Genomic DNA, 18,072 nt, shown 5'->3' on the forward strand with positions numbered 1-18,072 from the left:
TAGAACGAATTCCGTCAGACCCTCCAAATTTCAACGAGATTGGACATATATAGCGTGTTTGGTGCATCAAATGCGGAAAATCGGCCGAAAATATATATGGGAGCTATATCAAAATCTGAATCGATTTCAATAAAATTTGGCTATGTATTTCTAGACCAAGTTCAGTCACACACTCCAAATTTTATTTAAATTGGATATAAATAGCGTGTTTGGTGCCTCAAATACATGAAATCGGCAGAAAATATATATAGGAGCTATATCCAAATCTGAACCGATTTCTAGGCCAATATCCATCACACATTCTAAATTTCAGCGAAATTGGACATATATAGCGTGCATAAAATAAGGAAGTCGGCCGAAAATATATGTGTATGGGAGCTATATCCAAATCTTGAGCGATTTTGATATAATTTGGCACGTTTATTTCCAGACCAAGTTCCGTCACACATTCCAAATTTCATTGAAATTGGACATAAATAGCATGTGTGGTACATAAAATAAGGAAATCGGCCGAAAATATATGTATGTGGGAGCTATATCCAAATCTGATCCGATGCGAATATAATTTGGTAAATTTATTTCTACATCAAATTCCGTCACACATACAAAATTTGGAGGTTGTATCTGTAATAGTTCTAAAGATATTTGCATACAAAATCTAAATTTTTTGGAGGTACCTCCGGTTTTGATGCTATATCTCCAGATCAACGCCAAATTTCAAAAAATTATATAGCCTATTTTCATTCCAGGCCATGTAGCAATGTACCCTAAAAATTTCAGTAAGATCTGTTCAGCGGTTTTCGAGTCCATAAGGCACAAACAAACGAACGAACAAACAAACAAACAAACGTACAAACAAATTTCAATTTTATATATATAGATTAATGAACTGTAATCAACAAGAAGAAAATAATAAAAAACAAGTGAGCCAAGGCTACAGTCGGGTCGGGGCCGACTATGTGATACCCTACACCACTACCCCCGTTCATAAGCTTTTGACTAATAAAATTCAAAATATTAAAATTGGGATAGCTTAGCGCCTTTGCTCTGAATGTCTTCATTAACACAGGTCAATTTTTTTGAAACGCATTTAAGTGCATCGACAGTACAACCCAAATAAAAAGTGGAAAAGTGGGATGTATGCCAACCATCAATAGGCTTCTTTCTGTGTTAGACCCCCATCAACCCCCAAAATTTCATGAGGATCCGATCAAAATTTCGTAGTGTGATTGCACAAAAATGGAAAAAGGGATGCATTACCGACTATTGCGATATCTCTGTTGTTTGACCACCTATGACAACCTACTTCACATCGTTGTAAAGGTAACATTTTCTACTTTTATCGGCAGGTTTTGCTTTTGATATGCCCCATTTAGAAGCGGAGATATTTGCTTTGAAATAAAATGTTGACTTTTTCCTTAAATAAGTTTTTTGCCCATTCCGACCCCTACATATTATCCGACTATTACCAAAATTTTTTTTGTCACATTCCAACCCCTGGATAATATCCGACCATTATCAAAAATCAAAAGGTTTTTTCCTCTGTGGGACCCCCAATAACACCCAAAATTTCGTGACGATCCAATTAAAATTGCGACCTGTAGCGTGATTTCCAAAAAAGTGGAAAAATGGGATGTATTACCGACTATTGCGATATCTCCGTTATTTGGATACCTACGCCAACCTGCTTTACATCATTGTAATTACGGGATTGCTTTACATCATTGTAATTAAGGGATTTTTTACTTTCATTGTCAGACATTGCTTTTGGAAGGTCCGGAACCAAAGGTTTGATATACGTCATTATTATTAAAATCGCAAAAATGAAAAGTTGTGTTCTATTAGCGGTTTTTGCGATATCTTCGTTGTTTGACCACCTACGACAACCTACGTAACATCGTTGCAAAGGTGATATTTTCTACTTTCATCAGCAGGTTTTGCTTTTGATATACCCCTTTTAAAAGCAGAGATATTCGCTTTGAAATAAAACGTTGACTTTTTCTCCAAATAAGTTTTTTGCCCATTCCGACCTCTGAATATTATCCGACCATCACCAAAATCAATAGCCTTCTTTCTCTGTAGGATCCCCATTAGCCACCAAAATTTCGTGACGATCCGATTAAAATTGCGACCTGTAGCGTGATTACAAAAAAAATGAAAAAATGGGATGTATTGCCGACTATTGTGATATCTCCGTTATGTGGCCACCTGCGCCAACCTACTTTGCATCACTGTAAAGATGGGATTTTCTACATTCATAGTCAGACTTTGTTTTTGGAAGATCCCCAACCGAAGCTGTGATATTCGTCATTATTATTAAAATCGCAAAAATAAAAAGTTGGGTTATATTAGCGGCTATTGCGATATATTCGTTGTTTGATCACCTACGAGAACCTACTTTACATCATTAGAAAGGCGATATTTTCTACTTTCATGGCCAGGTTCTGCTTTTGGCATACCCCATATTGAAGCTGAGAGATTCGCTTTGGAAAAAAACGTTGTCTTTTTCTCCAAATAAGTGTTTTGCCCATTACAACCCCTAAATATTATCCGACCATCATTAAAATCAATAGGCTTCTTCACCTGTGTGACCCAGATTAACCCTCAAAATTTCATGACGATCCGATCAAAATTGAGACCTGTAGCGTGATTTCCAAAAAAGTGGAAAAATGGGATGTATTACCTACTATTGCGATATCTCCATTATTTGGTCACCTACGCCGACCTAGTTTACATCATTGTAAAGATGGGATCTTCTACTTTCACAGCCAGGCTTTCCTTTTGGAAAGTCCCCAACCAAAGCTGTGATATTCGTCATTATAGTTAAAATTGCAAAAATGAAAATTTGGGTTTTATTTGCGACTATTGTGATATCTTCGTTGTTTGATCACCTACGAGAACCTACTTTACATCATTAGGAAGGCGATATTTTCTACTTTTATTGTCAGGTTTTGCTTTTGGTATACCCCGTATAGAAGCTGAGATATTCGCTTTGGAAAAAAACGTTGTCTTTTTATCCACATAAGTTTTTTGCCCATTCCGACCCCTAAATATTATCCGACCATCACCAAAATCAATAGGCTTCTTCCCCTCCGGGACCCCCATCAACACCCAAAATTTCGTGACGATCCGATCAAAATTGCGACCTGTAGCGTGATTACAAGGTTTAGATGGACAGACGGACAGACGGACGGACGGACTGACGGACGGACACACATAGCTAGATCGACTCAGCTCGTCGAGACATTCATTTTGGTATATACAAGTATGGGTCTACGACCATTATTTCGATGCGTTACAAACTTTTTGGCCAAAACCAACTTATAATACCCTCCCCACATAGTGGTGTAGGGTATAATTAATTATTCTTTATTAAGGAGAGGAAAATATATAATAATAGGTACGATCGATTTTTGGTATTGAGTGATAAACTTCAGCAGAACCTTATGTGTATCGCAAATGCAAAGTAACGACGAAACGTCAGAATGAAACAGCAATAAATCGTATAATTTATCTGCTTAAAAAATAAAAGGTCAAGAAGCAAAACTAACAATATAAGGATTAACATTTTGGAATGAAATCCGAAGTAGAAATACACCACGGTGTAGAAACAAATCCTACGAATAATCACATTTATAGCTCATTTGGACTTGCCATAAATCCTCGAATGGATTTAATAAATCCAGTACAAATCTCATTGCATTTAGATATACATTTTGTAGGATTTAAATGGCAGTCAGCTAATTTTTGTTCATAGCACAATTACCAAGGTAGATGCATCAGTCCATCTGACCGAACTTGAAACGTCAAAAGAAATTTTTGTAAATTGAGTTCGTCTCAAAAAACATACGTCAAATTACAAATTTATTGTTTAATACTGAAAATGTTAGCACATTATGCTACTAATGCTAACTAAAGAGCAAATAAAGAATTAATTTATCGCAGTTTGCCCATCTAAAATAAATAAACGAATTATTTTATCGTTTAGACATCGTAAATATTAGTCTTGGTTGATTAAAATAAACTTTGTACATCAAAACAAATATAATTTTTCCGCCTTGTTTACAAATTTTTACATTTTAAATTATTTTTAGTGTAGCAATTCACCGATGGATCTACCTTTTTTCTTGTGCTAGCTTGCAACTTTTTGTAGTTTCTAGCAACATGTTGCAAAAAGCAGAGTTGTATACGAGGATTTATGCCTGATTTAAAACAAATCCACTCAATAGGAAGATTTATTTTTGTATGGGAAATCTGGTAGATTTTGGCCGGATTTAGCAAATAAAACCTGATAATGTGCTAAATCCTAAATAATTAAGTCATATCTAAATGGGCTATTGCACTACTCAATCTTATTAATTACAGAACTAAAGCTAATGTAGTGACATTATGTGTTTTCGTTTACTCAATTTGTACAAATTGTTAGGGGATGTTGTTCGTTTACTCTACAGTACAATGCAAAAGACCTTAGTGGTTTACAAGAAGTTACTGGACTTGTACAAATTATTAAGTAAACGAACACACCTATTATTATCGGCTATATCAATCATGCTTGGTTTACATTTACGAAATCCACTCGTTTTCAACTGTCAAATCCATAGGTTAAACGTCAAATGAAATCCAGATGAGATTTCATTTGACGTTTGAGCTATGGAATTGACAGTTGAAATCGAGTGGATTTCGTAAATGTAAACTTAGCATTACTTTTAGTTGGTCAAATTGCAATGCGTACTTACGTTGTTCTGTTGTGATTTTCTGAAATTTCGTTCGCAAGGTAGTCCCGGTCCACACTAGAGCGATTTCATTGCAAACATTTCGTGAAATTATGCGTCACTAGATCGAGTTCTATAGTAGAGTAATATCATGAAATTGTTGTAGTGGGGCACTCGATCTAGAAACGCCTAATTTCATGACATTTTTGCGATAAAACCGAATTTTTTCAGAAAATCTGAACTTTTCTTCTAATTTTCCGAGAATTTCTTTCGGAATTCGGACCGATTTTCTTTAGAAAATCTAAATTTTTCACAGAATTTTCCAAGAATTTAATATTCATATTTTTTATGAATTTCTTAAAAAAATTCTATCCGAATTCGGTGACCACGTCCATACAACTTTCGTACCGAATTCTATTCGAATTAAATTTTTTCAGAAATTGTGTCCGAATTTCGGAAAAAATTTTAGCTGGTTGGCTATCTTTAGCATATATGTACACACATTTATAAATGGTGGTGGTTTATTGAAATGTTTACCCTGCAAACATTTCTCAAAAGTGTGGAAGATTGTTGAAGATTGAAAAAATGTGTAATCTTGTGAAAATTTTAGAAAGTTTTTACTTTTGAAAGTCCATATTTACATTAGGCAATTTTCCTTGCGGCAATTGTCCCTACATGTACATAAATCAGTTTGTACATCTCTACAGGCAGCGGAATACATTTCCAAAAAGAGATAATCGTGTTAACATTTCCAAACATTTGTTAATACAAACTAAATAATATTTAATTCGTGAACATTTTTCCGGTAACTCACGAGAAGAAAATTTCCCAATGGAGTGCTGTTGGAGTACATGTCGAAATCTTAACTGGTGATGGGAAGACAATATCAAACCCATTTAACAGATGAAGCAAAAGCACTTAAGCTTGGATTAAATGAAGAGCGGCGGAAACACACATGTTTGCGATTGAATTCAATAGAGAATTTTCATAATTTGCGTTAATTTAATAAAGTTATTAATATTTTTGTTTTACACAAATAATAAATGCATTTTATTTTGTTATTCAAAACACGTGCTCTGGACTGCCTCCTATTCTACCCCAAAGGGTCAGTTAAAATGCAATGCCAAAGGGTCTGTTAAAATGGAGTGCCAAAGGTTCAGTTAAAATGGAATGCCAAAGGGTCAGTTAAAATGCGGCGCAATGGAGTGGGTCACTCCCTTGTAAAAATCATGAGTGAAAGTGCATAATTTGGTGCACTTCCAAATCACTTGTACATATCATTTAACTGTCTCTTTGGAGTCAAACTTTTCGCTGGGATTCTTTTCAATTAACAAAGAATGATACTGTGTTAAAATGTAAATATTCCAATACCGCAGGAAAAGCATTTAGAGAACGGTTGATTTAAATATACAGTGAGCGTCAAAATAAACTTTACACTTCTCAACTATTTTTTAATTGCATTATTCCGCCGACATAGGTATATTACACATATAAGATATTAATGTAACTTTTTTAAGTATTTAGAAGTGAATTAAAATCCAAAAAATATTAGGCCCTTCCAAATTTCCATTAGGGATTTGTGTCCGCTGATAGACCTGCTGACCCTATTGAAAAAGGCTGGATCAGTTTTATTTGATTTCTATTATATTTAACCACTCACTGAATCTTGGGTATTTTCCAAAAGCATTTAAAAAGGCGATAGTGGTACCCATTTTAAAGAAAGGTTCACCATCCAGCGATTGTGATAGCTATTGTCCGATTTCCATGCTTTCAGGTTTTGGGAAGCTATAATGGTCTTTCATACTCAAACTCCTTAAAAAGATAGTTTAAGGCAAACGAATCCTGATAGACCGACAGTTTGGCTTTAGATCGGGACACTCGACATCCATTCCCTACGGTCTTCTCCTCTTTTATGAACTTAGCAGTAGGGCTAATATTCAACTCAGTGTGACATGACGGGATCTTATTTAAGCTGAAACAGTTTGGTTTTGATGTCCGGGCATGTAGATTAGTGAAGAGCTTCCTCAAGGGTAGGATCTTTAAAATTAAATTTGGCGACCGTCTTTCCACTGAAAGGCATGCTCAAGCTGGTGTTTCCCAATATGAGTGTGAGTGATATGCCTGAAACGCCGCGAGGAGGCCTGTACACCAACAATGTAATATTGGCAATAACTGGTCCAAGACCAAGCACTTTGGCTTCTCGCAACAAAGTAGAAGACACATCAAATGTTTACTTTACGAAAACGTTGGATTTGTTTTTGTCATTTCTGGTAAAGGAATAAAGAAAAATTCAAACTTGGCTACTTTGTATTTTTCCTTCTACCAGAAATAAGGCAAAACTTTACTCCAACGTCGGATGTGTTTTCGACTTAACGCTTAGCTTGAGGAATTGCATAAATATTTTACTAGGTGGGGCCTCAAGCTGAATGTAGGCAAACCTCGGGTCGTATTTATGAATTTTATGTCTTTCTATCAGATCCTAAAAATAGGTGGTGAAGTTATCCAAGTCAAAGATAAAATTAGGTAGTCGGGAATATTTTTCTGTGAAAAATTTGAGTTTATAAAGCACGCAATAACAATAATATTAATTATTGCCTATACATAATCCAATTTCGTTCTAAATTCCGTTTTAAATTATTATTTTTAAAGTTGTTATTAGCCACAATTGCTTCATAGTGTAAGGTAACTGCAAAGATTTGCCTCCTGCTCCTCCTCCTGAACACCTTGATTTTAAATTCCAAAAAAAACGTGTTTTTCCATAACATTATGTCTTCAAGACACAACTTAGTGTCTGTATGTCAGAATATGCAAATTACAGCAATTTATATTGGTAGAGATGTTTTTATCAGATGTCTGAGAAGTTACGTAAGCAATGTGGCGGCCAAGTGCTCATGCTAAAAGTGCAACCGTTGAAGTGTTTACATTCGCCACTTAGCCAGCTACTAGGTCAAATAAACATAGACTTAGACATGTCGTAAAAGAATTCAACTGGTTGTAGCAGTTGTTTATTTGACTGTCCGCGTAGGGTCATAAACTCAAGAGAATGTTAAGGTAATGGAAATCTAAATTGTTTATTGTAGTGGGTGTAAATTGTTTGTTTGCTTTTTTTCTTCGTAGGTTGACGTTGAAAGGCCCTATGCAAATGTGAAAAGTGATATATGCATGTCCTTAAAGGATGTTGTTGTCATTTTTTGTTGCTTTGTCATTTGTATACTAATTGTTTCCTGGTGTTGGTATGTTGTTGTTATTATAGTGGAATGGCTGATATAGGCAAGCCCCTACAGTTTACCATTTATACGGTTATAGGAAGCTTAAGTGAAGCAGGACACCTGGCTCAAAAGCCTCATACGGAGACATTTAATTCTAAAGAAGCCACCTATTCTTATTAAAGCCTCTTATGGAGGCCGTCTATTCTATAGAAGCTTCCTATTGAAGATATCTATTCTATAGAACCCTCTTATGGAGGCTTTATATTCTATAGAAGTTTACTATGGAAGCATTATTTTCAATTCGAGCCTTCCAAGGAGGCTTTTTATTCTTATAGAAGCCTCCTATGGAGGCCTTCTATTCTACAGAATTCTTCTATGGAGAACTTCTATTCTGTAGGAGCCTCTTTTGGAGGCCTTCTATTCTATGGAAACCTCTTATGGAGGCTTTCTATTCTATAGAAGCCTCTTACGGATGCCTTCTATTCTATAGAGGCGTTTTATGGACGCTTTCAATTCTATAGAGGCCTCCTATGGAAGCCTTCTCTTCTATAGAAGCCTCCTATGGAGGCGTTCTATTCTATATAGAAGCCTCCTATGGAGGCGTTCTATTCTATAGAAGCCTCCTATGGAGGTGTTCTATTCTATAGAAGCCTAGGCGTTCTATTCTATAGAAGCCTCCTATGGAGGCGTTCTATTCTATAGAAGCCTCCTATGGAGGTGTTCTATTCTATAGAAGCCTCCTATGGAGGCGTTCTATTCTATAGAAGCCTCCTATGGAGGCCTTCTATTTTATAGAAGCCTCGTATGGAGGCCTTTTTCTGTAGAATCCTCATATGGAGGCCTTTTATTTTGTAGAAGCCTCCTATGTAGGCCATATATTCTAAAGAATCCGCCTGTGGAGGCCTCTATGCCAAAGAAGCCTCCCACGGAGGCCTTCTATTCTATAGAGGCATCCAATGGAGATCTTCCATTATATAGAAGCCTACTACGGAGACCTTTTTTCTGTAGAAGCCACCTAAAGAAACCTCCTATGTAGGCCATATATTCTACAGAAGCCGCTTGTGGAGGCCTCTACGCCAAAGAAGCCTCCCATGGAGCCCTTCTATTCTATAGAGGCAGCCAATGGAGACCTTGTATTCTATAGAAGCCTACTATGGAGGCCGTCTATTCTATTAAAGCCTCCTATGGAGGCCTTCTATTCTATAGAAGCCTCCAATGGAGGCCTTGTATTCTATAGGAGCATCCAATAGAGACCTTGTATTCTGCAGAAGCATCCAATAGAGACCTTCTTTTCTATAGAAGCCAACTATGGAGGACTTCCATTTTATTGAAGGCTCCTATGGAGGCCTTCTATTCTCTAAAAGCCTCTAATGGAGGCTTTCTAGTCTATAGAAGAATTTAATGGAGGCCTTCTAATCTATAGAAGCCTCCTTTAAAGGCCTTCTAATCATAGAATCTTCCTTAAGAGGCCTTTTATTCTATAGAAAACTCCTATTCTATAGAAGCCTCCTTTTGAGGTCATCAATTCTATATAAGCTTTCTATGGAGGGTTTCTATTCTATAGAAGTCTCCTATGGAGACCGCTATTTCTATAGAAACCAGCTATAGTGGCCTCCTGCAGAGGCCTTCTATTCTGTAGCAGGCCTTCTATTCTGAAGGACCTTCTATTCTTTAGAAGTCTCCCACGGAGGCCTTCTATCCTTTAGAATCCTTTCATGGAGGCCATCTATTCTTTAGAACCCTCACATGGTGGCCTTCTATTCTTTAGAGGCCTCCTATGAATGCCTTTTATTTTAAGAAGTCTCCTATGGAGGCCTTTAATTCTATAAAATACTCCTATGAATGCCTTCTATTCTACGAAGTCTCCAATGGAGGCCTTTCATTCTATAAAAGCCTCCTATTCTACAGAAACCTCATATATAGGCCTCCTAATCTTTAGAAGCCTCCTATGAATGCCTTTTATTCTTATAAAGTTTTTTTTTTATAGCAGCCTCCTATGAAAGCCTTCTATTATATAGAAGCCTCCTATGAAAGCCTTCTGTTATATAGAAGCCTCCTATGGAGGTCTTCTGTTATATAGAAGCCTCCTATGGCGTTTATTTCTTTAGAATCCTATTTCATAGAAGCTGGTGGTTGTATTGAGAGCAGGGATCGAAATGCCTTAGATTGGGAATAAACTCTTCTTCGTGTGGATATATCCTTTCAAAATGCCTCACCAATCGAAATTTCTGCCGAATATCCCAGAATTCCGGTTGTGAAACAGCGCTCGGGGACCTGTCAACAAATTTCTTGATCTGTAGGCGTGATTATCTTTTCCCTGGTTTTACTACTATTAGTAGATGTGGGAGAGTGATCTATCTCCTCCTCCACAACCTCGTCTATTGGCCACGACAGATGATTTACAGCCTGTTTCACTATGTCGAACGAAAATGAAAACAACTAAACTCGTGTATGATTTTTAAATTTTGTAGTTGTTTTAAAGCAAACACAAAGTCAATATTGCCATGAAAACCAAAGCTTAGGTGTTTTTCGTTCGCAAACATTTTCTTTCGACATAGTGAAGCAGGCCCTTATCCCCAACGGAGTTGTGATCTGGTCGTCTAGGTTGGTGCTGCATAATATATGATGTTGCATAAATACACATATTTTTGGTTGAAATTAAATATTTTTTTATTATTTTTTAATAAAAATTTATTGTGGCAGCAAGAAAATATATTAGCTGGGCTTACAGGTCCACCTGGTAATTGCATCATGCTTCTTTACTCTTTTTTTATAACGTATAACTATTAAATTATTTTGAATTTATTATAATATGCAATCACTTTGTTTATTTTCAGAACAATATTGAGTTTAAAAATGGGCGCCCTAATGGGCGATGAAGCAATGATTAAAGTAAATGTCATCGGTTTTGGTATAAATGTCATCTTTATGGTTGTGTTCTATTGGTATGCCTCGGAAGAGTTTAGATCGAAGATATGGTCTAAAATTGGAATTTATTTCACATTTACCCTCGGCTGTTTGGCATATGCGAACTTTGAAGATCCGGCCAAAATTGAATTCCGTTTTGGTATGATAATCACGGCTATTTTGGTAATTTTGGTGGGTATGCCGCTGTTGAATTTGGGTAAAATTATTGAAACCAAGAGTACTGAAGGCCTGCCATTCCCCTTGATATTGTCTGGTACAATTGTGGCTGCTTCGTGGGCTGCTTATGGTATTTCAATAAGAAATCAAGTTGTGGCGGTGAGTATCTTATAATATTACCATTAAATTTATAAGATTTCTATTAAATGTTTTAATGTCAATCTTCCTCTATTTTGCAGTATCAAAATTTGTTCTTATTCCTCTTAAGTTTCATACAACTGTCACTGTTTGCCATTTATCCCACAAGTCCAAGTACCTCAACTACTCCAGAAAAGAAGAAAGACGATTCAATACCATACAAGAAAATGAAATCAAACAGTCCATCCAAATCAAAGGCTAACAAGAAACGTGATTAAAAAAAACACAAGAAAATCACATTATGGCACATTGCACAAAAGAGCTTTGCTTTGCTACTACTACAACATCCAAGGAAAAAACATTAACAATAAAAGGCTTTAACTTTAAATCAAAATATGAAACAAACAAATCATAAGTGCATATAACTTTTTGACAATAATAAAAAATCTTCCAACAACGTATAACGATATAAATATATATTTACTCTAATTTTTAAAAATACATACATAATTCAATTTCACATATCTACATAATCGTTGTTATTATTAAAAGCAATAATGTAATTATTATTATTACTATTGTTATTGTTTTTTATTTCTATTCTATTAGCAATAAAATTGTAAGTTAATTAAAAAAGAAAATAAGAAAATTATACCTACCAATAAACAAACACTTTGTAAACGTATGAAATACGAATAGCGATATTGTTTAAAAACAATAAAAAGAGCTTATTATAAAAAATAAATAATTTGATAAGAAATTGTTGTATGTTTTTTATGGGATTCTCTCGTGGAATTAAATTAAATACATTATTGAAAAAAGGTAGAAAGATTAGTATAAATAGATGCAGTCCACACGGAGTTATGAAAATGCACTGCGCTCGATACATTTTGCAAGCACTTGGGCCTAATTATTGCTCTGTTCCAGAACCTGCAAGAAGCTACTACTTTTTACTACGATAACATTTTTTCCTTTATGTTATCGAATAAAATAGTAGAAATTAGTAGATTCTTGCAGTACTAGAACAGACCATATGTGAGTCGATTCGATCGAGAAATTACTCGTGAATTTGTTTTCGACACGATAAAGAAACGGCATTATAAGTAGAGCTGGCAAACCATCGATATTCCCAACATTAGATATTTTCGATATAATGTTTTAAAATATCGATTGCTATCGATATTATCGTTGAGTTGTCGTCGCCATTAATTTGGAGATAAAAATGGCGGAAATGTCAATGATTTTCTTGAAATTATGCAAAAGTAGTTCACAGAAATGTAAAGGAGAATAAAAAAATGCTTTTATTTTATAAAAAATGTAAAAAATAAATTTTATTTTACCGAAAAATTTGTACGTGTGACTACGGACTTACTTTCTTACACACACATAACCGAAAAGTAGCGAAATTTCTATTTATTTCAATGGATTTCAGGTTAGGGATTTTTATTCCGATAATATCGATAGGAAAAACTATCTATCGATATTGAATTTTTAAATAACAATCGATATTATCGATAGTGCCATCGATTTTTTTCCAGCTCTAATTATAAGTCTCGATCGAAAACGTTTAAGCATTGTTATCGATTTTTTCGATAGTAACCGGTAATCGAACTGTGAAAACCGGTAATCGAACTGTGAAAGCCTAAATTTTCTTTAAAGCCTTTACCTAATTAACTGCGTGTTGCGTGTGCGTTCAAAAATGCAAAAACATAATACATGTATTTCAAATTGACAACAAAAACAAATACATGTATTTTGTTTTTGTTTTTTTGTACGCACACGCAACACGCAGTTAATTAGGTAAAGGCTTAAGGAACATAATTATATGTAGATGCCGAAAAAGTATTTATTTTAAAACAAAAACGAAAAAAGCATTATTATGAATGAAAAAATGTAAATTTTTGTGAAATTTTTTGAAAAATACTTTGAATAATAATTTCGGAATAAAGTTGTGGTAAGAAAATAAGAACATTATTAATGTTTGGAAATCCTTTTTTAAATTGTTGTGACATATTGATAATGCATCTACCTTAATAAACGTACGATTGTTTTGGCAGAATTATTAGAAACATTCTTGATTGGCGCAATTTTTATAAGAAATGAACATAAAATAATAAAATGGATCCATCTGTGTTATTCTTGTTATCTTCTTCTGACGAAGAAGATGACAACATTAATTTAATTCGTAAACAAATTCGTTCACACAGTGAACCTTTATCTTTACCGGAAGCTGCGTATGTGTTTTAAAGTATAAATCATAAATTGATCAATTTAAAATGAATATTATAATTCTTCGCAGATTTCTACAGAGATTCAGGCTGACAAAAGAGGCTTTCCGTTATGTACTTTCTTGTTTGGAATTTTCGTGCCAAAGTTCAAAATTTGTCCCCCCAATTTTGCAGTTGGCAGCAACGTTGTCCCTTTTGGGAAGTGGCGGTTTCCAATATACTATAGGGAATGATTTAATTTTAGGTCTGTGTCAGAGTGTTACATCAAAAATTGTTAAACATGTTGTAAATGAAATGGAGCGAAAACTATGCCCACAACATATACGATTTTCTCCAGAGCAATCTACTATATGTAAGGAATCATTTTATACCAAATATGGAATTCCTGGAGGTTCGTATATAATATTTAATATATCATGAAATAATAAACAAAATTATATTAGTAGTTGGATGTGTTGGCGGAACCCATTTTGGCCTACAAAAACCAACGGAAATGAGCATATGTTCTTTAACAGAAAAGGCTATCACAACCTTAAGTCCCAATTTACATTAGGCGAGTTTACTTGCGGCAATTGTCAGTTTGTAGGTGAGAGAGGGGGCTAAGAGGCAAAGGGTTACCATATGCCTCACCTCTCTCTCCATCAAACTGACAATTGCCGCAAGTAAACTCGCCTAATGTAAATTGGGACTAACTCTATGATAGTAAGTTTTGTTTATAGAAAATGTTATTTTCATCAAATTTTATTTACATGACTATAGATTTGCGATCATGAATATACAATTTTGGCTATATGTTCCAAATATGGCGGTGCGGCGCACGACTTATTATTATTCTTACTTTGTTCAGAAATCTTCACATTTATTAACTAATTTATCTGTATTTTGCATAAACGAAACAAGATTCAATTTGCACATTACTTTTCTTGCATTTTCTTTCCTTTTGCTTGTTTACGATTGGTAATGTAGCAACGAGAAATGTCTCGCAGAAAATTGATCGATAACTCGATTTTACTCGATACCGAATGTTATCATACCAACTTTGGGTACTCGGTTCGAAAAAACTCGATATCGACTCACATAATTAGGCCCCTTGCTTAAAGACCTCTAGCCAAACAAGCCAATTTGTTGACCCTACAGTCGCAGTCTTTTTTTTTTTTTTTTTTTTTTTTTGAACACAAGAAATAGCATTAAAATTCTAAGAATTTGTTTTATAAAAAAATAAATGGTCTGTTCCTTTACGAGTACTTTTGAAAATGGTAAAACCGGCAAAAGTAGTAGAAGTTGTAAACTGCTCCCATATTAATTGTATGCTATCTGAAGTAAGGGAACGCTTTTCGAGTAAAAAGTGAAAAAACCTGAAGATTCTTGCACGTAAAAGAACAGAGTTTGCCCTTGTGCCAGACATTGAAAATAAAACATGGAATTTGTTTACTTTTATGAGTAAGAGGAGGTGAAGGAGCTCCCTTTCTCCCTTGTTTCCCATAAACTCAAAACATTTTCATGAAAATTTTCATAGTCTGGCACAAGAGTTGCGTTTGTACGTTTGGCAAGTTTTAAGGTAGAATTAGACGTGACATAGCCATAACGCCATGACCATAGAAAACCAAAGCCCAATTGGATTCTTATGGTTATGGCCATGGTACAATAATTCTTAGGTAGGCCACAGCTAACAGCTGATTACAATTTTTTTTTGTTATGGCTTAATCTGTCAAAACCGTGTTGACATGCAGAGTTGATATTTATTATTGATCAAAAAATTCAACTCTGTTTTGTTTTCATTTCAACATTTCGTTCTTCTTCTTTGTTTACTCATCCGTTATCATTCATCAAAACAATTTTGACGTTTTACGCCATAGCGACAGGGTTGTATTTTTTTGGCGATTCTCATACCTGGCCTACCTATGAATTATTATACCATGGTTATGGCATTATGTTATGTTACTACTAATCGATTACATTGATTTCCACATGGTACAATGAAGTAGAGGTAGGCCAGGTATGAAAATCACTGAAAAATGCCACCCTGCAGCCATGGCTTAAAACGTCAAATGGCATGTTACAATAATAATGGTAGATGTAGCTGCATAGCTATCCCGTATTACAAAAACATATGGAACTTAGAGCTTCACTTTTTATATATTAAAAGTGCCATATAGAGTAAAAACCATAGTCTATACAGTCGGACATTCAGCCCTGACTATTTAGTTTGCTGTCAAATACATTATTGTGACATAAAATACAAAGGAAATCAAATCACAATAATGAACAATCTATTATGTTTGTTTTCAAAAGTTGTTAACAGAACACTGAATGGCCGACCTTCTGGTAAAAACATTTCTTTAGCTAGGCTCCAGAATATTCTTGTTGGAAAAGTGTTCCAAAAATAGCAAAAGTTCTCCCCAAACTTATGACAGTGAAAAAAATGTCATTCACTTCTTTTCTACTTGACAAGTTTGGCTAATCTGACATAGTGATTGCTGGCATCCGATTTGCAGATAAATGTCAGCAGAATTTTTACAAAAATTGTAATTTTTACATTCCCGTACTTTTGGAAGAAATTTAAACTAATATCAATATTTGATAAATCGTTCATTCGTAAGTTTTTCTAAAAAAAATTAATTTTATTTTGCCACGCCAATACACATTTTTTGTGCTTGTTTTCAATTTTAAGTTATAGTGTTACAGCAGAAGTTTTTTGTTGGAACAATTCAGCCATGCACCTACCTTTATGATTTCATAATGCCAAAAGCAGTACAAAATGTCAACCCTGCTTTTGACAGATTAGTCCATAAAAAGAAAAAATTGTAATCAGCTGTTAGCTGTGGCCTACCTTTACTTTATTCTACCATGGATTTCCATAGGTTTGGTTAAATCAGCTGATTGATATGACCTTATGGCTTTATGGTTATGTCACGTCTAATTCTACCTTTACTGCTGAACCTAACCCAGCAAAAAAAATTGGAAGTTGTGCAATTGGAGTTATGATTTAACAACATCTTTCGATGTAGTCCAACAGAGTTATGAAAAATGCACTCCGTTCGATACATTTTATAAGCAGTTGCAGTAGAGATCCCTACAGAAAAAAAACAGTTGGTTGATTCCTACCCTTCGCTGCCGACATAATTTCTTCAAAAGAGAAACAAGTGTGAATATATTTCGAAGAATTTGTTATAAAATAAAAAATACAAACCAAAGTTGCGAACATTTTTTTGAAATTTTTAATGGAGTGGAGTGGGAGTCGAGAGCTGAACTAGTGATGGGAAGGCAACATAAAAACCTTTAGGATGACGAAGCTTGGATTAAATGGAGAACGGAGAAAGTACACTCAATTGTGATTGAATTTAATGGAAACTTTTTTAATTTGTGTTTATATAATGAAGTTCTTTGTATTCTTGCTTTACACAAATAATAAATGCATTTTATTTATTCTGGGATATTTCGCAATAGCTTGCATTTCTACTGCATCTTTAGATTGATTAAAAAGACAATCCGAAGAGTGCCTTTAAATTCAATCCAAACGACTACATCAAAAGCTGTGATTTGAATCGAAAACGGAGTGCATCCTAGCTGCGTGCTGTGGAAGCAAAATAGAGTGCATTCTAGCTGCGCGTTCTCTTGTAAAATTCATAAGTAAATTCATAGAAAAAGATGTGCTCCAATGGCAAATGTACTGTACAGTTGTAGTGATTCAAATGCATCCGCGGATGCAAACTTCTTGCTGGGCCCAGCAAAAATTTTTGGAAGTTGTGCAATTGGAGTTATGATTTCACAACATCTTTCGACGTAGTCCAACAGAGTTATGAAAAATGCACTCCGTTCGATACATTTTATAAGCAGTTGCAGTAGAGATTCCTACAGAAAAAAACAGTTAGTTGATCCCTATACATTTCTTCAAAAGATGAACAAGAGTGTATACATTTCAAAGAATTTGTTATAAAATAAAGAAATAATAACGCAAGTTGCTAACATTTTTGCTGAAATTCGCGAGAGTGGAGTAGAGTTGGAGTCCATGTCGAAAGCTGAACTAGTGATGGGAAGACAACATTAAACAACCTTAGGACGATGAAGAAAAGCAGATGCGCTTGGATTAAATAGAGAAGGTAAGAAGTAAGCTTAAATGTGATTGAATTTAATAGTACGTTTATATATAACCGGATTTAACAAACCCACTGGGTTTTAAATGTCAATTCCATTACATATACGTCAAACAAATCCTGATAATGAAGGTTAACCTCCCAAAAAGCGCTAATATATGGTCTGTTCCTTTACTTTTAAAAGTGGTAAAACCTGTAAAAGTAGTAAAAGTTGTAAACTGCTCCCATATGAATTGAATGGTGTCTGAAGTAAAGGAACGCTTTTCGAGTAAAAAGTTGTAAAACTTGAAGATTCTTGCACGTAAAGGAACAGAGCTATAAACAGCATATTATGGAAACATTTTTTTAACTTGTGTTTATATAATAAAGTTCTTTGTGTTCTTGTTTTACACAAATATTAAATGCATTTTATTTATTTTGGGATATTTCGCAATGGCTTGCATTTAAATTGCATCGTTGGACTGATTAAAAATGCAGTCCGAAGAGTGCCTTTCAATTCAATCCAAAACACTACATCAAAAGCTGTGATTTGGATCGAAAATGGAGTGCATCCTAGCTATGTGCTGTGGAAGCAAAATGGAGTGCATCCTAGCTGCGCGCTCTCTTG

General features: G+C 34.8%; 1 protein-coding gene across 3 annotated transcripts in view; it reads left to right on the top strand.

The window, feature by feature from the left end:
- LOC141397865 (sugar transporter SWEET1) overlaps nt 1–11,903 on the top strand; it is a 42,328-nt gene extending 30,425 nt beyond the window's left edge. For all 3 annotated transcript variants that reach the window (XM_073974682.1, XM_073974683.1, XM_073974685.1), the window contains 2 exons: nt 10,759–11,164; nt 11,245–11,903. In XM_073974682.1, coding sequence (XP_073830783.1) covers nt 10,759–11,164; nt 11,245–11,421 — 583 coding nt within the window. In that variant the 3' untranslated portion in view covers nt 11,422–11,903. The remainder of the gene's footprint in view (nt 1–10,758; nt 11,165–11,244) is intronic.
- Nucleotides 11,904–18,072: the final 6,169 nt, after the last annotated feature.

This window comes from Musca autumnalis, unplaced genomic scaffold, assembly GCF_047663935.1.
Source record: "Musca autumnalis isolate F117 unplaced genomic scaffold, ASM4766393v1 scaffold_3, whole genome shotgun sequence".
Taxonomy (NCBI): Eukaryota; Metazoa; Arthropoda; class Insecta; order Diptera; family Muscidae; genus Musca; species Musca autumnalis.